The sequence below is a fragment of the Xenopus laevis genome, chromosome 7S, assembly GCF_017654675.1.
Source record: "Xenopus laevis strain J_2021 chromosome 7S, Xenopus_laevis_v10.1, whole genome shotgun sequence".
Classification (NCBI taxonomy): Eukaryota; Metazoa; Chordata; class Amphibia; order Anura; family Pipidae; genus Xenopus; species Xenopus laevis.
In genome coordinates this window covers 53,697,358-53,721,028 of record NC_054384.1, presented here as the reverse complement: position 1 = coordinate 53,721,028, position 23,671 = coordinate 53,697,358, and the positions used below count along the sequence as shown (strand labels likewise).

Below are 23,671 nucleotides of genomic sequence, written 5' to 3'. Positions count from 1 at the left end.
TTCTGCAATGAAATTCATTTTTCAAAAGAGCAAACAGATTTTTTTATATTCAATTTTTAAATCTGACATGGGGCCAGCTGCCACCAGTCATGTGACTTGTGCTCTGATAAACTTCAGTCACTCTTTATTGCTGTACTGCAAGTTGGAGTGATATCAACCCCCAGCAGCCTAACAACAGAACAATGGGAAGGCAAGCATAACATCTCCCTTACACAAGATAACAGCTGCCTGGTAGATCTAAGAACAGCACTTAATAGGAAAAGCCAAGTCCAAAAAAATGATGTTGCCTGAGGGTTACTTATATCTTATATATAATAAGTATTTTGTATGTAACTGTTATATTGCAGTTGACCACCAGATGGCTCTATGTATGCATTTATTACTTGCATGGTATAGTGCAGGGTTTCTTCCAAGGAATGCTGGAATCAAGAACAGGTAAGTAAATGGCTTTGCTCACTTCCAAGAACACTTGTAACAGCATATGGGCTCTTTAAATATTGTTATAAAAGAAATGTAACAAAATATTTTACTTACTTGGCTCATTTATTGTTCAACAACTACAGTGAAGGTTAGGATGCAGATTAAACATGCACTAATCCTAGTTATAAAACTTTCTAATATCAAATCATTATCTTTGATCATATCGTATTTTTGATATTCACAATTTTTACCCCAGCTACCAAGAGTGGAGCCTACATCAAACTGCAAGCCAACTGGAAATGCTAGAGAATGATATAGAGTTCTGGACGATGACAACCACTGGCACATTATTGACGCTTATCAATTAAAATTTATCTGCAAGACCATCACAATGAACAGGAAATTTTGCTTCCTTAAATGCAAGGAAATAACAATTTATTGGTGGAGATACTGATAGGTTGTCGGAGCACTGGCAGACCCATCCGTTTGCAAGGTTAGGAAGATGAGCATTTTTGGAAAAGTATTTGTCGAATGCATTAAAGTAACACAGAGGAACTATAATGCATTGGTAGTTTACCCTAAGGCTGTGATCAGGTGACAGTCTAGTCTTGGAGGCATCTCTTTTGGGGTGACAAAACCATCATATAGCTGTGATCAGGTGACAATCCTGCCTCCAGGTCATCTTACCAGGGATGGCAAAAAGACAGCCAAACTTACAGTTCAAAGGCAGATAAACAGAGAAATGGTGGACATCATGGCTCTGTTAAACTATTAGAGCTGTGATTTACTTCAGAGCCATTGGAAAGAGGTTGGTCCACTCAATGAGCCCTGGTCCTTACTTGATATGATTCATTAAGGATTATACTGCTTCAGTATTCATTTTTCACAGGGATTATGTTTTACCTGCAATTTTTTTTCCAAGGTTAAAACTCCCAAATAGTTGCCCTTATTAATGTCGCTGGGATCACCTGACTATAGCTGGTAGTGACTTTGACTGAGTTGGCTAGCTTGAGTAGAAGATTGATAGATAGATAGATAGATAGATCACATAAGCAAATTAAGACAACAAATATTTTTAATATAGGCCTTTGTGACACCAGAAAAAATGTATTTCATTATTTATTTACATTGAAAAAATATTACACATATTAAATGTACAGGCAAAATTGCCCTCCTGGCAAATCTCTACAGTAAACGCAAGTTCAGTACTACAATATAATAATAAGGCATATTTCTAACTAACTCCTCTCTAAAATATCTAATTATTCATACATTAATAGTTAACTGTATTTCCATGATTCGGTTTCTGTGATATTTATTATCTACTACCCAGCTTACAAAGTCTCAGGGCTAAAGCCTGCAGTACTGTACTTAATACTAGGTTAATTAAATCAATACATATGTTCAATGAGGACATACACACATGGATGGCCAAATTAAGTAATAAATGCTCAGATCTGACCATTTGGATGGTGACATTCTAACTGTTCAATAACGAAGTATGCAAACAATTTACACAGCCAGTTTCTATCTTATCTGAACTAAAAAGTGTTTTGAATATTAATTCAGTCTGGCACCACACACACAGAGCAGTAGTTTATCAGTATTGCTGGAATGGTGCTCTTCATTACGTCATTACATTTTAGCCCAAAATGTAATATTATATTATCTATTGGCTATAGACATATTATACAGGTATGGGATCAGTTATCCAGAAAGATTCAAATTACAGGAAGGCCATCTCCCATAGACTCCATTTAGCCAAATAGTCCAAAGATTTTTATAAACTATTTCCTTTTTCTCTGTAATTATATATAATGCAATGTACGTGATCCAAACTAAGATATATATAATTAATCCTTATTGGAGTCAAAACCAGCCTATTGCTTTAATATTGAAATTATTTTCTAGTAGACTTAAGGTATGAAGATCCAAATTACTAGTGGCAGAGCTTCTGGGGGTGCAGAAGGGTGTGATTGTACCCATGCCCTCACCCCCTCAGAGCCCGCTAAACGCAAACGTGAATCCATTGTGAAAAATGTGTCGGGGGGGGCGGTTGCATGGTCTACACCCAGGCCCTCAGGATAGCAAGTTACATTACTGAAAATTATGTAGAGATCTGTTATCCAGAAAACCCCAAGTCTCGAGCATTCTGGATAACAGATTCCATACATGTATATAGCGGCTCATTGTACTTAGGCAAGTTCTGTGAATAGGCTAAAATACCTGCGAAGGCAGTAAAATAGATAATAATTAAAGGGAAAGCAAAACCTCCTACGATTGGGTATGTCTACGTTTTAGCGCATTATAACATTATTCACTGTAAGTTAGTAACAGGTAATATACTGTAACTTACACAAATGAATGAAAACAGGTATAAGAAATCATTTATAAAGGATACAAGGTGCAAAGAAAAAAAACCAAGTAGCGATTTTCATGTTTTGCCAACAATGCAAACTTTGAGTTGAATTTCCGTTTAACTCCCAAAATGGACCCAAAGCAATGCAATGCAACTATTGGTGTATGCAGTTGCTGGTGCTGTATAAAAGAACAGCAGCATGTGGGCATGCCCTTTGTTGTGCACCATATAATATCTACAATGGAGGGCCAACGGACTTAATTTGCAAGTCCAAAAATTGAGATTGAGAAGGATCAGGGGACCAAAGTAAAAATCTTATATATTCTTCAAATGAAGGAACAAATAAACTTTTGAAATGTAAAAAATTAAAAATGCTGTACTATCAAGGTATTCTTTACGACTCCCCTTTCAACATATTGCTGTCAAAAAAATCTGACTCCGACTACAACATAAAGACAAAATGCTAAGAGGGGGATACTGAAGAGTAAGTTATTATTTTATTATTTAACAAATGGTGCAGAATTTTCAAAGGGAACTATTGTAGAAATTACAATTTGTGCATAGCAATAAAGAACTTTCTGGGAGAAAACAGTTAAAATTTTATACAGTCTCTGAGATAATCATATAACTGTTCACTGTCTGTCTGCAATCTGTCTCTCTTCATGCAGCGTTGTGTCAGTAATTTTGAAATACATTGTCTATGCAAAGGGAGCACACACCAATGTATTTGACTTAACTGTCAATCAAACACAGCTGCACAAAAAGAGACATATTATTAAGAGGGGGATGGTGAAGAGTAATTTGATTATTTCAGAAACTGTACAACAATAATTTAACCAATTATTTTAGAAAGTTCTCTACTGCCCTGATATGAAGTCCATCTTACATTTTAATTTTCGGAGGATTTCTTTTTAAAATTCTAAAATGCTTGATTTTTAATGGATTTTATAGATAGTGTATTCATTTTATTGGAGGAATCTCATCTTAAATTATAATTTTAGGGCGTGAATTTTCAGGGTCAATGTTCATTACAGTGGTTCCTTTACCTGTTATCAGTGGTAGAGTGCTTTGTGTGTGCTCTAAGGGTAGAACTAAACAAGCTTTTTAAGTCCGACCCGACAAAACGCAGGCGCCAAGTCCGATGCGCCGGAAATAAGGTAAGAGAAAGAAATGTCGGATGAAGTCGCAGTATCACGATACGACTGTCGGATGCAGACGCTGCATGCTGCGCGTCGTGTCAGATGAATTCTCACCATCCAACATTTGTATGTTACCTTGTTTTCCGTCGCATCCGACTTGACACCTGTGTTTTGGCGCAGCGCGTCGGATCTGGCACAATCGCAGGGAAATCGACCGTGTAGTTATACCCTATGGGCCACAATTTTGCATGTCCCTAGTAAATGCATACACTGTAAATCATCAAATTTTTTATAATACTGATTGAATACAGTTACATCTGTTATATGTACATTTAAACTGCTTGTGTCTGAAAGGTATAAAGTTTGCATCTCTAATTATTCCTTACAGGTTAAACAACTGACATTACTTTATTGGTAAACTGTTTTATAGCTATAATTCCAATAAAGCCTGGTTACTGTAGCAACGATTCAGCTCCTGCAATAGAAGAACGACTGTTTGACTTCCTCCTCAAAAGTAAGATCAATTTTATAAATACTGTAGAGTTGACAGACACACTTGTATATTTTAAATAGAAATAAATGATCCTTGATCTTTATTTATATTTTCTGGGTCCACACATCGTCCTTTCCGTCTAGTTACTCTTTGATTCCGGTGGAATTTGGCATAACAGCGAAGACCTGAAAGGGATAAAGGGACAAGCGATTTTTAAATGTATTTTCTATTTGAAATGTCAAAAAACATTTTAGATTTAAGAGTGACAGGAAAGTTATCAACTTCTAAACTAACAAAATTGTTTGCAAGCATAACCTGCTAACCTGCAAGTATAAAAGAGCACACCAAATTTGAATGGCTTGTATAAAAAAAAGCCTAAGACTCAACATTAATTTACAAAAACTAATGTAATGACTTTTCTTTTCCCTTATAATCTCTGGTGGGAGATAGCAAGGTATAGATGTATAGCACAGGTTTTGCAATATTTAAGACATAAATAATGTGTTTTTGCAATATTGTAGGCCATGTAGACAGGAACAAGGTGATGGGGAAGCCTCATAATGAATGGACATAGAATTATTAATGGTGATGTGTCCTGATCACCAGATGCTAAAATCCAGTCATTTCCTGAGTCACAAATAAGGGGTGAGATTTAGAAGGGGTGAGATTGACCTCTGCTCTGCAATCAGCATGACTCCAAGTATATTACCTTCCAGATGTGAATTTTGTGATATAAATTGCTAATGAGTGGTGAATTTTAATTTTTGGTCATAATATGCCCCTTTGTAAGATCCATGGGGGAAAATTCCCTAACCGGCGAAAATTTCCCAGCGATGGCTTGACAGCCATTGCAACACTTCGCCAGGCGTACGCTAATTCACTAAAGTGCGAAGTTGTGTCCAGGGTGTCGAACGCTGGCAAATTTTTGCTAGCATTACTTCGGCAATCAAAACGAAGATGTAATAGCATTGCCTAATTTGCAAACAGCGGTAAATTATAAAGTTACATGGACGTATATATTTTGCAGCAAATACATTACATTGCACAACTGCAGGGAACCTTAATAAATAAAATAGAGTTGTTATAATGCCCTGCACACGAGTCCACTGTATAATTTATGTTCCATATGTTAGAAAATGGAGGGGGGAACCCGGTTACCCAAAAGAAAATTACGGACCTTTGCAGGCTATCACTTAAAAATTTAGTTTTTAGTTGACTGATTTTTACTGAACAAGAACACCAGTCCTGGGGAATAAAGCTAAAGGGGTTGCCTAAATAATGATATCCCCCAGTGCAGTGCTGTCCAACTGCTGGCCCCCACATAAAAGTCTGCCTACTGTGACTACTTCCTTGTCTAAGCTTTAAAGGAGAACGAAACCCTGTAGAAAAAAAACCCTGTACCCCCAACCCACGTAGATCCCCCGCTGCGGGTAATATCTCTGCATGTATTGCCGATCTTACGATTTTCAGAGGGAGACTGTCACTAGATTTGTCGGACATAACTATCGTACGATTGCTGTCAGGGTCAGAACATCGGCTGATCTGTTCTTACTGCTTCTGAATGGTAAGACTTTGATCTTTATGGTTAGTGGCAGGTCGGGAGATAGGAAAGTCCGATCGTATGTTGATTCGTACGATCGGATCTTTGCGCTTGTTGCCAGCTTTAGAGTGGTCCTGATAGGTTTCTCTGTCTCCTGCTGTTACCTATGATCCCTGTGTGTGCTCCACCATGTTCTGTCTGCTCTATTCTCCATGTGTGTGCCATACTCTGCCTGCCCTATTCTCCCTGTGTGTGCCATACTCTGCCTGCCCTATGTTCCTTGTGTATTCCATAATCTCCCTGCCCCATGATTCTTGTGTGTGCCATACTCTACCTGTGGGAGGTAAACCTGGTGGGAGTTTGTTAGCATTTGGAAATACTTGTCAAGGGATTCCCAAGGTTTAATTATGTGCTGGGTTGCTATGTTATACACAGGGAAGGAGGAGGCATATGGATTTAAGGGTATGTCTTAAAATGACTTAATAAACCTTTTTCAAATATAAGTGATGGGTGAAATCACTGCAGTGAACACCAATCATTTGTTTTTTTTTTGGTGTGCTACCACCATTAATGTGGGTATTGTCTTAGTATTTTGTGTGATAACATGGGATGGATTAAAGTGGGTGTTGTTTAAAAAGGGGGAGTGGTCAACACTGGCTTCCATTATTGGGCCATCACCACGTAGGCCAGAAAAAATTCAGCCCTCTGGACCATAGATGCAGACAGGGAGAAGAGATTTGGACAGTTATTGTGTGCACTGGAATATATCAGTTTTTTTGTTTAACTACTTATGTTGTTGAAACTGAAACTGGTATCTTGTTACTAAGGGTTGATTACTCTAGCAACCAGGAAGTGATTTTTCTATGTTTGATCTGATCTATTTTTTAAATACTTGAAATCCTATAAATTAGCCTAACACAGTGACATACATATTCAGCTTTATTTATGTGTATTTATAAAGGGAAAAACCTTATTTATAAAAAGATATTGCCCATTTGACATTGGCAGGCTGTATACCTTCAGTACACATACAGTCATCATAACACTTATTGTTAAGTCCTCGATTGTTAGGTTTGCAGAGGTGTTCTCGCAAGTCACAGCAAGATCCTGTAACAATATACAAAGAAATGCAATTACATTAATTCTGCACTGTAAAACTGATTGGACATTAAAGGGAAAATATGTTTATAAGCAAGCTTATATTCATTCTATTTTGTGCATATTTCTGATGATTCATATGCATGGGGGCTTCCATACAACAACATTTTATTGATGAAACATTGCCTCGGGGGTCATGTTTTACATATTGTAAAATGTTTGCCTGTGAATTTTTATGGAGTAAAAAACTCCTTTAAATCACATCCTGTTGAAGTTTGGGGCTATAAGTCAGAACAGAAACTGTATATATCAAATGTACAGTATTTTACCTACAGCAAATATTGTATTAGCGTAATCAAATAATGTAATGGGCCAGTGTTTGCAGTAACATTGTTTAAAGGACAAGGAAAGGTGAATACATATTCACCAATCAGACTTGCTTTTAACTGTGTAAAACGTTTATTCTTTATAACATACTTTAAAAATATAATTAACATCCAAAAAGCTGTGCTCCTATAGATAGCATCAGATTGATTGGTTTAACTAAAATACTGCCCCCCCTCCACCAATAGTAGAAACCACACCCAGTGGACAAATGCTTACATTTGGATTGTTAATCACACACATATTGTTACCTGGAAGACAGTCAAGATGGTGATCGCATGGTTCTTCAACTAAAGTTGCATTATTTGTATTCTCCTTGTTTTTACCTGTTATAATGAAAACACACAACTAAATTTGTTATTGTAGAAAATAAAACAATTTAAAAATGTGTTGGCATATTAAACACAGAACCACCATCTCCTTTTTATAGTGGGAGAGGGGTTGTGAATACAGTGACAAAATGACAATGTTTCATAAGTGCTGTACAATGGGGAACACTTAAGGGGTTATTTAAAGTACCTTCAGGATAAACAAGAAATGCTTATCTTATCCTTTTTTATTCTCCATTCTACTTTTCTTTTCACGTCTGTGTTACATTCCTACTTAGATGTAACTGCATTCTATTGTATCTCTGTGGTATCTCTGGTTATTTACGTGTAAATAGTATTGATACATTGCTGCAGCACTCCACAGAGATTATACAACATTCAATTCAATCCCTGCCCCAGAGGAGTTTACAGTCTAAGGTCCCTATCACATTCACACATTATGGTCAGGGCCACCGTTAGAAATCACTGGGCCCCGTATAACAAAATTTTCAGGGGCCCCAAACCCCACTGAGATCCCGCCCACTCCACATCACAGTTAAAAGACCACACAGACATCAGCACTAAAAAAGGTAACCGCCCCACATACACAAGTTATAAAAAGTTATTGGGACCAGGACCCCCCTATAAGTTAAAAAAATATTGGGGCCAGGGCCCCATAAAAGTTTTTTTTTAAAAAAAGCATTGGCGCTAGGGCCCCCCTTACAAGTTAAAAAAAATTGGGGCCCCAAAGAATATTTTTTAAAAAAACATTGGTGGCAGGAGCCTATAGTAGTATAGAGTAGTAGTATAGAGTATTAAAATAATATGATGGTGGCCAGGGGAATAAAAATAATAATAAAACACACAGTGGTGTTCAGAGGAATTGAACTTGTGGCTTCAGGACTTCAACTTCACCTCCTTTTGTGACTTTGGGTCTTTTTGCCTCTTCAGTACTTAAATTTCGGCTGTTTCCGTGACTTCAGGTCTTTTCAGCACTTCAGGACTTCAATTTCATCTGTTTTCGTGACTATGGGTCTTTTCGCCGCTTCAGGACTTCGGCTATTTTCATGGCTTTGGGTCTTTTTGCCACTTTGGCTGTAAGGCTTTTTTGGCACTTCCACATTTCGGCTGTTCAGGACTTCAAAAGGAGGCTGCACGGCTTCGGCACTGTCAAGGGGGGCCGGCTATTTGGAAAAGTTCAGCACTGCTGGGCCCCCCCTTCAGGCCCGGGCCGGGTACACTTGTACCCCCTGTGCCCCCCTAATGGCGGCCCTGATTATGGTCAATTTAGTCAGAAATCAACTAAGCTGCCTGTATATTTCTTAAGAGTATGGGAGGAAACCAGAATACCCAGAGGAAACCCATACATCTCCAATGTATATATACAAACATACATATACTTCAGTTACTGTTTTAAAAATTGTAATATTATGCCTGATGAAGATGAATTTAGTTTTTTTCTAAAAAAAAAAAAACTTGTATTCTTATATACAGCAGTTATATAGCAGTTAGGTAAAACAAAATCGGAGAGTATTGTGGCATTGTGTGATGTGGGCAACAATGGAAACCACTGCCAATGGATGCGAAATGGAAGGGATGACCAGTTTGTAACTCCAGGCACCACCTGATAACCATTTTGACACTTAAGGGATGCAGGGAATTGTAAGTTAACACTAGTGGTAAGCCAATGAAAATAAAATGCCATGGTCAATATTTTTTCAATGTAGGCCATGTCAGTAAAATGAGTAATATAATAAAATATAGTGTATTCATTTTAACATACAGAATTCAAGTAATGAACAAACAGCTATACTGTAAGTCTTAAAAAATTTGAGCCAAAGGCTAAAAGTAGCCACAGGTTCAAGGTTGATAGCAGAGTCATTAAAGGGGACCCGTCAACCCAAATTTTTCCAAATCCTATTTTATCATGTTAGTCAAGCAAAATTAATTTTAAGTACACTGTATACATTATTTAAATCTTGTTTCCATCAGTCTGGGAATAATTATAGCAAGCAGCCAGGAGCCATTTTGTGAACACTGTAAAAACAAGCCTTGCATCATCTCAACATCTTGTTTGTGCACCAGAATAAGGAGCCTGATGTCCATCCCATGCACTGGCTACACAATTAAATGGTTAAGAGAACTGGGGGAATGTGGGGAGAGCAATGACATCTAGGAAGTAATGAATGGAAAGTGAAAGTAATTGCTTATCTAGCCTCTATGCCTATGCATAGAGGCGGGGCAAGCAATATTTGATTTTGTAAGCTGAGATTTTTAAATGAGTTTACTACAGCTATGAACACTTTAATAAAAAAAAGAATTTGGATTTCAAGTTGAAAAGGGCTTTTATTGTACAGCTTTTTATGTTTGGGTGACAGGTCCACTTTTAAGTCAGGACAGGTCCACATTTGATATCATTCATTCCCTAATTGACTACAGACAGATCATTGCATAAGTAGCTGTCACTCTAGCATTCAACCCCTTTAATCCCAGCAATTCTATTGAGGGAGAGGGTGTATATAAAGTGTTTATGAAGCACAGCTCTTTATTTTAAAGTAGTGTTAATATCCTTTTGGTATTAATATTTGATGTGTATATAAATTGGCTCAGTTTTTATGTCTTGTATATTGGATTCAAAGGCCCTTAGGAAAGCATATTTTTCATGCTTGGTTGGACTATTAAGCCAGCTACAAATCTCTGACAGGATGCCTTGGGAATCAGGAGTTGTTTTTAATAGAGGGACTTGATTTCAGTAAGTGGATTTTTAGTTGTGCAATAATGTTGTGTCTTATGATTTGTATGGGCCATGATTAGCATGGAAATGATACTATAGTTTTGGCTATTTAACGATATGTATTTGTTTTTTTCACTGTGTGACAAGTGTAAATTACTGTAATGCAGCACTGTAACAGCTATTGAGTGGACTGTATCACAACGCAAGGTGATTTGTAATGTTAACTATTTAATGCACTGTAACTTGCAGAGCATCTAGGCCAAAAGAGACTTCTTGCTTTCCCTCTATGCCTTCTGCAATTAAGCTTCTGATTTCATTGAGATTGCCTCCATATCCCCTGGAATTAAAGTGGTTGTTCACCTCCAGACACTTTTTTTCAGTCCAGTTGGTTTCAGATTGTTCACCAGAAATAAAGACTTTATGCATGCACTTTCTATTTTCTATTTGTGGCCATTTTTCTAATATTGAAGTGTAAAGTTTAATTTTTCACCTTCTAAAGCAGCTCTGGGAGGGGGGGGTGCCGACTCTTTAACTGTTTAAATTGATACATTTAGTTAATACATTTTTTATCTTTGTCCCTGCTGACAAGAATCCCTATGTTTCATTAAAGGCAGCTGTTGATACAATAGTTGCTAATATTCCATACTGCTGAGAAATTCATCAACTAATTTTATCAAGAAATGTAGCGAATTGTGACAGTTCAGAATCTGCTCCTGGATCACTTAGCTGCCAGACTGAAACACTAGAGCCAGAAACATTAAACTTAAATTTTGGGGAAATGGTAGAAAAAAAAAAGATGGAAAGCAATTGAAAAAAGTCTTTGTTTATGGTGAACAATCTGAAAACAACTAAACTGAAAAAAGTGATTGGAAGGTGAACAACCCCTTTAAGACATACAGTATTAGTGTGTGACACATTTAATTTATTTATTCCCTGTTATTTAAATAGCTCTGACACTATACAGAGAAGGTAGATCAGTCCCTTACCCAGTAAAGACCCTATCACATTCATTTAGTTTTATGATATTTTGAAGTACACAAGAGTGTTGTCTGTGGGCCTGACTCTTGTTCCTGGTGTTGTAAGGAGATTAGCAGGCACATACTGAATCCAATAATGATGTTTGAAGGTGCAGTGTGTTTGCATAAGGTAGGATCAAAATAACTTCTGGGTATAATTACACTTCATTTTCTTGATATCATTGCCTGTTCCATAAAAAGCTAAAATAATGTGAAGTTCAAATAATAGACAAGCAATTAAAGGAGAAATCAACCTGTGGGGGAAAAAACTGGGAGATCGGTAATTTCCATGTAATTTCGTGCATGCGCAGTTGCGCAAACCGCTCCAATTGCGCATGTGCAGAAATACCGATCTCCCAGTCAGCTTACAGAGGACGCGGAAGATGGATGCGTGGAACTTTGCTGGAAGAATCTGTGCCGAGGGGTAAGTATGGATTATGGGACATTTCCCCAGGGGGTAGTTAGCCTGGGGGGAGGAGGGAGGGAGGTCTACCTGGGGGGGTAGGGTTTTTTTCCCCCACAGGTTGATTTCTCCTTTAAGAGACTTTTTAGAAGTTTACCTTTCTTTTTTGATGATGGCCATATTTCTGGTTTCATATCTTCATAATCTGTCCAATCAAAAAGGGTCATGTCTAGAGTTGGCATCACATCTCCTCCCTTCTTACCATGAATCTGCAAGTATGAACTAAATTAGCATTGTAAGAACATTCAATCATCCATTACTTTATAATGAACTATGAACTTTAACAAGCTAGTTACCTCAAAGATGATGAAGTATTCTATAAAATTAATTTATAAATGGCCTTTACTTTAGGATGTTCAAAATTAAGGGCCAGGGTAGTTAAGTTTATCAAAGTCGTGGAGGGGGGGGGGATTTAACACCTTCAGCTATTGTAGGTGGACATGCACAAGGACAGGTACTTGTTGGAAAATTGACACAATGGAATATCTACATTATCAGGAGAGGTACCCGACTGAGATCTGCAACCAGGGTGATAGGTTACATTCCATGTAGTTTTTCCTGTAAATTGGAATTTAGTGGTTGGGGTATAAATATAAATATATATATATATAATATATATATTATATATATATATATATATATATATATCCAAATATTTCAAACAACCTTCAGGAAAACCTACCAGGAAAGTGGACTTGGTGTGAGGTGCAGAGCAGACTGATGGTGGGCTCAAGCAAGCTCTGTTCTTATCATCTGACTTTTGTAGCCTGTGACTGTTTTTTGCACCTTGCCCTGTGGGGATAAATGACCCAGAGGGGGTACTTGTGATAACCGGGCAACTCATGAAAAAATCTTCAGTGGGCCCAGCACAAGCAATTTCTCTGAAGCTATTTCACTGCCCACTGGCTTACTGCACACACGCCTCTTTTGTGGTGGGGGGCAAAATTTACCAGACAAAAATGCCTGGGAAGGACTATCATGTAGCATGTTGTATAAAGGCTTAAGTTTGAGTTTTTTGTTATTTGGAAAAACTGGAAAACTAAAAAATCTTCCAAGTGTGCTTATTTATTAAAAAATTAGAATTTGATTGCCTAAAAATGTGCAAAAAATAACTCACATGCAGTAAAATCACATTCTAACCATCATGTATGAGTCTGAATCTCAAAAACTCCCAGTTCTAGTTGAACAGCATTTATAAGGCATTTTTTTATAGAGACTGATGTGAATTATGTATAATCTATAAAAATCATTAGAGAATATATTTGTACTATATAAAGGATTTTCTTACTGGATTTTAATCCAATTCTAATTCTGGAACAAGGGTAAAAAAAAAAAAAAAAAACACAACAGATGGCATTAGCTGGAGGAACATGCTGAGAGATGGGCCACAGATTGAACAATGGAGCCTATTTTCAAAGCAATTGGAGTATAATAGCCTGGAAAGGTCTTAGTATTAATCCCCTATTTTACTTTCTCATCATCTGTGTCAAAAAGGACTTAAAGAAATTTCACCTAATGCTAAAGTAAAGTTGTAGATATTGTATCATGTGCATGTAAACACACATGCAAAGCAATAATACATGCACATGTTCATATAAATAAACCCATTGTAAGCATATCTGTATCTTTAATGTTACTGTTGCATAAAATGCATTTGAAATGGTATATGAAACCATAAAATAGTAATGTGAAAAACTATAACTACACAGCATTTACCCGCATGCGACGAGCTGTTTCTAACATTGCTGTAGGCTGTTCATTAATAAACATTGGCTTGGCAGTGCTCTGCGGAAGCATGGTAGCGGGACCACTTGAGGACATGTCCAAATAAGTGTACTGAGTGGGTGCTTTGAAGGTTAAATCTTCTCTTAAGAGGCCGCTGGATTCCACTTCAAAGCCTCTCCCTGCAAACATACAAACTGAGATTAAAGAGCAAAACAGAAGATACCACAGAACAAGTCTGAATCCGTGGATACTGTTATTAGAAATGAAGGATTAACTAAGCCTAACCAATAAAGAAACATAATCTAATGTTGTAGGATTCATTTTCTGCTGTATAATTGGCAAGATGAAATTCTCAATAACTCTGATTATTTCTCTGATTATGTGAAGTAAACTATTTGCAGTTGAGAGTGTTTGGCAAAGGGCCTCTAAAAAGACTATGGGGTATATTTATCAAAGAGTGAAGTTAATAGTGAAGTTCCGCCACTAGAGTGAAATTCCGCCACTTTCCATTTCCACTTCCACTTTCCATTTCTATGGGATTTTTAAAGGCGTATTTATCAAAGGGTGAACTTTCACTTTCACCCATTGATAAATACGCCTTTCAAAATCCCATAGAAATGAATTGAGAGCTGCGGAATTTCACTCTAGTGGCGGAACTTCACTCTTTGATAAATTTACCCCTTTGACGTTGAGGCAGTGGGGAATAAATGATACACTTTTAGGGGATCTTACACACAGGTGACAACTAACCCGAGCCTCTTTATAGGGACTCATGCATGGCTTCAGCAATGAAAGGCGAATGATCTTAGCAAACCAATTTAAACATGACAATTTATGCCAACAAATCTATGTCCATTAGCATTCACTTGTATTTAACTGATGTACAAAAGGGAAATAAACAGCACAGGCTCTTTCAAAGCTATGCACACAAGTACTTTTGGAGAAAGCAGTAGTAACCCAAGAAGTTGAGTCCTAATGAAATAATAACATCATCTGTGAACCTTTCACCAAATAAAAGGAAAATAAAATGGTCCATTTATAAAAGGACAGGTTTTTGTTTTTTTAACAAAAAAATAGCAAAGTATTAAAACAGATTTTCTGCATAAGGGTACAAGATAACTTTGAAAGTACTAGCATTTTGGTCAAGTCAAAAAATGTACTCTTTATTTAGCATAAATATTAAAAAGTAGGCATACAGACCAATTTATGCTCTGCCTTACGCGTTTCGTTGCCTATGAATAAGTGCCGGTGGGCACGAAACGCGTATGTACCCATACATACTGGTTGAATGAACACTCCTCACACCTGAGAACCCACTTCAAGTTACAAGTAAGCATGAATGGGCACAAATTCCTGTAAATAGGGCCAATGAGTGCTTCATTTTGTATCCATTTTGTATGCAAATCTTTTCCCTCCATACCAAAGGTGCCAAGATTTGTGTCTAACAGCAGTGATTTTATTGGCAAGTCTGGGGTTTGGACTTTTATGGCCATTTTGCAGTGATCTTACTGGCAAGTCTGGGGTTAATGGAGTTCTCGTTGACCATTCCTGCAGTGATGTTACTGGCAATTTGCAGTTAAAAGAGTTCTTGTGGTCATTTTTGCTGGGATTTTACTGGCAAGTCTGGGTTTAATGGAGAACCCCTCTGCCATTCCTGTAGTGATCTTCCTGCCATGAAATGCAGGTGCCACAATGTGTCGTGGATTGCTTTGGTCCACAATATGTCATGAAATTGTGGAGACCACTGTGTGTGTCTTCTGGTGCACTTTGTGCTTCTGATGCTGCCATTCCAAAGATGGAATTGTGTAAAATGGGCATTGTACTGTATTGTATAACTTTGCTGATCGTACTATATAGCACACTTTCATATTCAATTTGTTATGACAAGCTCCATTGGGTTAAGTACATTAAGTACATTGGGTTAAAATTCTTAGAAGTTTAAAGAAACCAACCCAATTTTTCCTTACATGTGCTTCAAGATGGAGATAAGACTACATTCCCCAGAATTCCCTTTCCTGAAGCATCAGCTTCTTCAGGCAGCATTTGCGCTCTCTGTACTAGAAGAGCTGGAAATTCTTATTTAAAAATGTGAATTTCGGTTCTTTAATTTACCAAGAGAGATTTTTTGCTGCCTCTGGCAACCTGCGGGCTGCTGCAGCGCCCCTGGGGGTTAATACAAGAAAAGTTGGAAAGTATGCACCAGGGTCTAGTTAGTAAATTATAACAGAACATAGAATTTACTGGTCCGCTGTAAACACAAATATGTCTTGAGTTGCAGTGGGTCTGGTAGAAATGTTTTACTTCTTACATTAACCCATACATATGTCTCTCTCAGCTTGTGACATCACTTAACACACACAGAATATGCTGATCAGCATTGAAAAGAATGTCCTGAAAGCAATTTTAAAGCACCTTTTTACTTTAAAGGGAATTGATGGGCCTGATCTCAGACAATGGCTAATGGTAGAAATAGAGATAATATAATACATTTGTCTATGACGGTTTCTGATGCATAGGCAGTATCTGGTATGGTCTGAATTCTGTTTCAGTTGGCACTGTCAAAGTTCATATATTGGGGCATTAGATTTCATTATGTTTTCAGCTAAAAACACAGAACAGAAATGGTTGTCAATTAAAAATGATACTACACCGTGTTCTCAGTTTATTCTCTTATAGAGTAAATGTTGAAGCACTAAGAATCACCCTATGTGGCTGAAGGGAAGGTTAAAACTAAGTAAGCCTTATCAGAAAGGTCCACCTAAATATACCAGTAAACCCTCAAAGTAGTGCTGCTCTGAGTCCTCTGTCAAAAGGAACACTGCATTTCTTTCCTTCAGTTGTGTACACATGGGCTTCTGTATCAGACTTCCTGCCTTCAGCTTAAACCACCTTGCCCCAGACATGAGCATGCTTAGTTTGCTCCTCTTACCCCCCCCCTTCTCAGCTGTAATCTGAGCTCAGAGCTATAAGTGAGCAGGGAGAGACTCTGGCAGATAATGATGTCACACCAAGCTAATACTGCAGCTGCTATCCTAAACAAACAGAGAGCCTCTACAGCTTTTTACTCAGATATGATATAACATTCTACAGAATAAATCTAGCATTCTAGCTTGCACTGTTGCAGCTAATCTATTGACAATAAAATGCCTGTGTAGCTTTCCTTCTCCTTTAATATAGAAGTAAAGAAGTTAATAGGAAAGAAAAGAAAGGCATTTAAAAACTACAAGTCTGTTGGGATAGAAGCTGCATTTAATGAATATAAACACTATAATAAATGTTGTCAGCAATCGGGAAGGCAAAGAAAGAAATTGAGGAGCATATTGCAACTGTGACTAAGACTAACCCAACAAGTTTTTTAGTATATTAATAGTAAAAAGGAGTGTTGCTCCTTTAAATAATGGTACCAGTATGGTTGTAAGAGAAAAGACAAATGTGCTAAATCAGTTATTTTCTTCAGTGTATACAATAGAGGAGTCAGAGTTCCCAGGCTCACTTCATAGATTCACTGATGGCTCAGCTTAATCTAATCAGTGGCTGCCTCAGGATATTCATAAAGCTTTAATAAAAACGAATGCAAACAAGGTGCCGGGCCAGATGGCATACACCCCCAGGTTCTAAGAGAGCTTAGTTCAGTTTTAGACCAGCCCCTATTGCTGAGTCTCTCAGCTTCACTTTCATCTGGTATGGTACCTATGGATTGGAAAAAAGTGGATGTCATTCCAATATTTAAAAAGGGATTACGATCTCAGCCTGGCAATTATAGGACAGTAAATTTGACATCTGTGGTGGGCAAATTATTTGAAGGTTTGTTAAAGGATCACATTCAAAATGTTGTCATAGTGAATGGCATTATTAGCAGCAATTAGCATGGCTTTATGAAGGATAGGTCATGTCAGACAAATTTCATTGCTTTTTATGATGAGGTAAGTAAGATGTAGGACAGTGGGGGGAGCAATAGATGTGATCTTTTTGGATTAACAACAGGATTTTGAACAAACTGGCAATCTGGGCAGCTAAGTGGCAAATGAGATTCAATGTTGATAAATGTAAAGTCATGCACCTGGGATGTAAAAATATCCAAGCCACTTATACCCTTAATGGGAAATCCCTAATACAAAAGGACCTTGGAGTCCTTGTAGATAATAAACTTGGCTGTAGCATAGTCAGCAGAATCAAGAGCAAATAAGGTCTTGAGCTGTATTAAAAGGGGCATTAATTCACGGCAGGAAGGGGTCATTCTTCCACTGTACAGAGCACTGGTAAGACCCCATCTAGAATATGCCGTACAGTTTTGGTCTCCAGTGCTCAAAGAGGAAATTATTGAATTCGAGAGGGTACAGAGAAGGGCAACTAAACTGGTAAAAGGTATGGAAAATTTTAGCTATGAGGAAAGACTGACCAAACTGGGAATGTTCACGCTGAAGAAGAGGCACTTAAGGGGGGATAACTATGTATAAATATATAAGGGGATCATATAATAATCTCTCTAATGCTTTATTTACCAGTCAGTCACCCATTCCGATTAGAAGAAAGGAGGTTCTGCCTAAATATTTGAAAGGAGTTTTTTACAGTGAGATGTGGCCAGGGCCGGATTTGCCCTGAGGGCGCCCCCCGAGGCCGGCGTCCTCCGTCACCCCCTCCCATCCTGTGTGGTTTCGGAGCACTAGCCATTCGGCGCTAGTGCTCCGCCAAGAAAACTGCTTGTGTGGCTGGGCAGCATGCCGCCCCTTAATTGATGCCGCCCTAGGCCTGGGCCTATGCGGCCTTGCCAAATATCCGGGCCTGGATGTGACATTCTCTCCCTGAATCAGTTGTACAGGCTGATACATTAGATAGCTTTAAGAAGGGGTTGGATGGCTTTTTAGCAAGTGAGGGAATACAGGGTTATGGAAGATTTCCTGTAATTTGGAGCTTTCTGGATAATGTTTCTGGATAACAGATCCCATGCCTGAAAATATTAATATAAATCATTATACCTCTGTGATGTCTGGCACGATCTTTCAGACCGGACCTTTTTTGCTCCCTGTTGTGCTTCTTTCTCTTGGCTTTAACATCTCCTGGCTGATTTACTCGTTGATTATAGGATAAATGAAAGGTTCGGAGTTCATCTTTGTTCTGTTTCAAAGCACTTGGCTGCCCCTTTTCTACTGCCACTCTCAAGAGTGGGGAACTGATCATATCGTCACTTAGTAGGAAGGCTGGGGTTGGCAAAGCACCAAAAGTCCTATCATTCTTTGACATTTGTGACTTTCTGTGATTCCTCTCCTGAATCTCATACTGGCTGTTCTCAGACATTTTCTTAGGTTTAGCTCTGGCCTCATACATGCTCATACAGGCCACATGACTGACAATTGCAATCACTATAAAACCAAATAATTGAATGCAGCTGAAGAGAGACATTCTTTTAGCTCCTGCACCTGCAAAGCAAAAAATGAAAGCAATTAAGAAAGACAAGAACAATTTGTGCTTGTTAGTAAACACAATACAATTTTTTTCTTTTTTATTTACAGTTCACATTATGTACACTGTGAAAGAACATAATTAACAACTAATTAACTAAAATTTTTAAAAAAAGCAGACCTTGCACGGTGTTCACATGCAGAGTACATTTTTAGCAATATTTAGGGGGCCGATTCATGAAGTTCGAGTGAAGGATTCGAATGAAAAAAATTCGAATTTCGAAGTATTTTTTTGGTACTTCGACCATCGAATTGGTTAAATTCGTTCGAATTCGAACGAAATCGAACGAAAAATCGTTCGACTATTCGACCATTCGATAGTCGAAGTACTTCCCCTTTAAAAAAAACTTCGACCCTTTACTTAAAACCTAGGTAAAACCTACCGAAGTCAATGTTAGCCTATGGGGAAGGTCCCCATAGGCTTGCCTGTGATTTTTTGATCGAAGGATTTTCCTTCGATCGTTGGATTAAAATCCTTCGAATCGTTCGATTCGAAGGATTTAATCGTTCGATCGAACGAAAAATCCTTCGATCGATCGATCGCACGATTAGCGCTAAATTAGCCCTTCATTAAGGGTCGAATTTCGAAGTTAAAAATACTTCGAAATTCGACCCTCGAATTGAAATCCTTCGACTTCGAATATCGAAGTCGAAGGATTTAAATTCGAGGGTCGAATTTCGAAGTATTTTTAACTTCGAAATTCGACCCTTAATGAATCTGCCCCTATATGTTAACATTTGGCAAATAATTCTCTTGGCTTATTATAAACAAACTGAACCTTCCTTTGAACTCACTAAAAAGAAATTCAGGGTTATTGTATATAGCAGGGCATGAAACAGTATGCAGTCAACAAAAAGTGGATACTTGCACATAGTTGGATGCAGAGTAGCCATTGTGAAAAATATATTGGATACAACCAGAATGGTCATAATCATTGTATACTATCAAGACTAATTAATTTTGCTAATTAAAAACCTCAGCAAGCTACAGGATCCATGTTGAATCCTTCAGGAGAAATGTAATAGCCAAGGAAAACCAGCATGTGACTTTTCTAGAAAAAAAGGCACTATGTTTGCCCAGGTGCTGTAACACATAATAACCAGCAGGAAGCATTTACTGGTCATCTGTTTAAACGTAGACATCTTATTGGTGTATGAGATAAAATTCTGTGCCTTTTATTGTATATGGGGCTTTGCCTGAAAGAGGATATATTTCTCTATTTTGGCATAGAAGCTATTCTGAGTTACTGCAGAATATGTTTTACTTGATTCACTTCAGAGATGGAAAATCAAACATTTCAGAGATGATGAATCAACATTTCGTCTACACAGACAATCATATAGGTTTTGAGGACGTCACAAAGAATTGAATTAAAATGTGTCAGGAGTGCTGCCAGCACTCTGTTCTCTTGTGTCAGATCCCAAATTGTGGCACCCATGGTTGCAACGTCATTACATTGTGACATAATATAATTTCCCCAGCACATAATGTCAGAGCACCGCAAGCTGGCACGAAATTTAAAATAAATAAATGCCAAGAACTCTGGAATAATGAAAACTTTGTTTTGATGAAGACCTAGGCACCTTTCAGGTCATCAAAGACACTTTTAAATCAATACTGGGCCTGGTTTAAAACAATCATCCTTTGTTTAAATATATAGGAAGAAAGTTCTTCAAATTGAAATTCATATTCCATATAAAACATTTGAAACTTTGCTGTAAATTTTTTTTTTTTGATTCACTATATTGATCCCTATAAATCCTATGCTAATCACTAGAAACAGGGTTTGGTTCTCCTTTAACAATTGGAAGATATAATGATCTGTGCTAGGTTTCGTACAATAATCCAAAATAATTCAAGGTTTTTAGTGATAATCTGAAAAATTCGTAGGATTCAAATTTTTACACAATTCAATATTGTGTCTTTTCCTGCACTGATTTTTTTTAGTTATTTTATTGATAAATATGATAAAATCTTTGGTTTGGTTGAATTTGCTTTAATAAAATATAATAACCCCCTACATTTCATGTAAATTTGGCTGGTTTAAATAATTTTCTATTTTTTTAACTAAAATACTCAATTGATTTGGTAGGTTCTTTCAAAAAGACAAGCACTACAAATCTGCAGGGGGCTTGCTAAATTTACTGATACGAAACATGGATCTACAATCCACTCCTTTGTGTGTTAGTACCTACTAACGAATGGAGCTTGATTCACTGAGCATTTAAGTCTGACAATGATATGGTACACTGAAAGCTATAAATACAAACAAATGAGAAATAATGTAAGTTCAATATCAAAAGTTGACTTCCGGTGTAGATGTCCAATGGCTCACCCAAAGGTTGGGTCATTTTAAATTAGTAAAAATTGTCTCATATGAACTGAGTTATTTACTGGCAAGAACATGAATGGACAGAGTCTGCACAAGGAAAATGTGCTCCAGATTCACATGCAAATTAGTTTAATTAATCATTCTGATGTTTCCTTTTAATTTAACTCCATCCAATTTATTCCTTCCCTGCTGCTACACATATCTGCAAAAGGAAGTCTCCTTCTTTAGACGAAGGACTCTGCCAGGACAGCACAGCTGCTATGATAACCAACAGTGCTGCCCAGCTGGTCTTGGCAACCAATCTTCCTTCCTAATATAAGATTAGCTTTAGAAAATGGCTTACTCATTTCAATTCTTTAGTGTGTATATATATATATATATATATATATATATATATATATATATATATATATATATATATATATATATATAAAACAAAGACATTGACGTGGATGTACATCCAATAATCAACAAACAGTTTAAATACCCCCACCCTCAGTAATTTCACCCACAAATGTCACATGCTTGGTACAGCTAATTAATCACAGTGAGTAAAGTGCATTGTGCATAATCAATCCAATAATATAGCCATTATAATGTATAAAATATCAAAACATACATTAGTAATTTATAAACAACTCATAAAAACTGTAAACCCACTATGTAGCAGTGAGTTAGTATAAAGTATAACTAAACCAATGAGTTATATGTATCAATTATTCTCCCAATGGTCCAATTTATACATTTTTACCACTTGATTATTTCTGTGCAAAACATAACCACATAAAGTAACAATGTGCCAAGGATTTGTATAAAAACCGAATGCCATTTTATAGACTGTATGTAATGTGCACACAGTGCTGTTCCTAAGAAATTAAAACCTATTATTAAAATCAAATGTATCTTTGTATTAAACGGCTAAACCTCCTGTAAATTCAACACTAACCAATCATATAGAGTTTACATATAGAGTTTTGTTCTAAAACAACCTATTTGCATCCTGGATTAATATCTCTCTGTGTAATGTAGAACAATCAAAATCCATACAAGTTTGTATTACTGTTCCCACATGATGATGTCTAACTATCGTATATTTGGGACCAAACTAGAATCTACCCCATAATTCTCACAAGATTAAATGAAAATCAATACTTAACTGACATATTAAAGAATTTTACCAATCTGTGCTGCCTCAGTGATCACCTGACCAGAAATAACACAGCTCTAACTGTAACAGAAAGAAGTGTGGAAGCAAAAGACAGAACTCTGTTTGTTGATTGGCTCGTGTGACCTAACATGTATGGTTTGTTTGGTATGTTTGTGTGCACTGTGAATCCTATGATCCCAATGGGCAGTCCTTATTTTTTAAAATGGCCATTTTCTATTTATGATTACCCAATGGCACATACTACTAAAAAAGTATATTATTATGAAAATTGTTTATTTACATGAAGCAGGGTTTTACATATGAGCTGTTTTATGCAATATATTTTTATAGAGACCTACATAGTTTGAGGGGTTTACTTTTCCTTTAATAGAGGATTGTAGGAATTCGTAGCTGCCCTCTCCCATAGATCTCCAACTATGTATCTCAAGTTCCAGTTGAATATTCATATTAATATTAACAGGACAAGACTAATCAAACTCAATGTGTACACACATTTTCAGCACTTAGAAACCCTTTTGCAAAATTCATAATTAATCGATGGTGACTCTTTACTTGCAATTCAAAGATTGGTTCCAGCCTGTCTCCCATCAGTAGCAGTTCCAAATATAGCCTGAATAATTCTCAGAATGAATAATGTCAGTCCTGACATATATGTTATACACATATCACTAACTAACAAAAATGTTTTGGTGCTAGGCACCACCTAAAAAGAACAAGTTAGATAAAGCATTCATGAGAATACAACTCATTTAGTCCTAGTGGGGACAGCGTATCCAATTTATGAATCCATCTGGCCTTACATTGCAATAATAGTAGTCAATAAGCATAATAAGCATCGGGTAAACAATGTTGCTTTTTCAAGCAGTGTCTCGCCAGGGGTGTATCTGCTTTCCCTTTAGATAATGCATTTCTGATACTCATTCGATGGTTATTCATTCTCAACCTAAAGGGAGTCACACATTTGCCAACATAATATAGTCTGCATGGACATGTAATAAAGTATACCACGTATTCATAAAGTCTCTGTTTGAT

At 37.1% G+C, this 23,671-nt stretch overlaps 1 protein-coding gene across 2 annotated transcripts in view; it reads right to left on the bottom strand.

Moving 5' to 3' along the window:
- Positions 1-3,306: 3,306 nt before the first annotated feature.
- LOC108697557 (draxin) overlaps positions 3,307-23,671 on the bottom strand; it is a 36,274-nt gene continuing 15,909 nt past the window's right edge. For both annotated transcript variants that reach the window (XM_018227701.2, XM_018227702.2), the window contains exons 2-7: positions 18,656-19,096; positions 13,671-13,858; positions 12,052-12,163; positions 7,685-7,759; positions 6,969-7,058; positions 3,307-4,596 (exon numbers count right to left, since the gene is read on the bottom strand). In XM_018227701.2, coding sequence (XP_018083190.1) covers positions 4,484-4,596; positions 6,969-7,058; positions 7,685-7,759; positions 12,052-12,163; positions 13,671-13,858; positions 18,656-19,079 — 1,002 coding nt within the window. In that variant the 5' untranslated portion in view covers positions 19,080-19,096 and the 3' untranslated portion in view covers positions 3,307-4,483. The remainder of the gene's footprint in view (positions 4,597-6,968; positions 7,059-7,684; positions 7,760-12,051; positions 12,164-13,670; positions 13,859-18,655; positions 19,097-23,671) is intronic.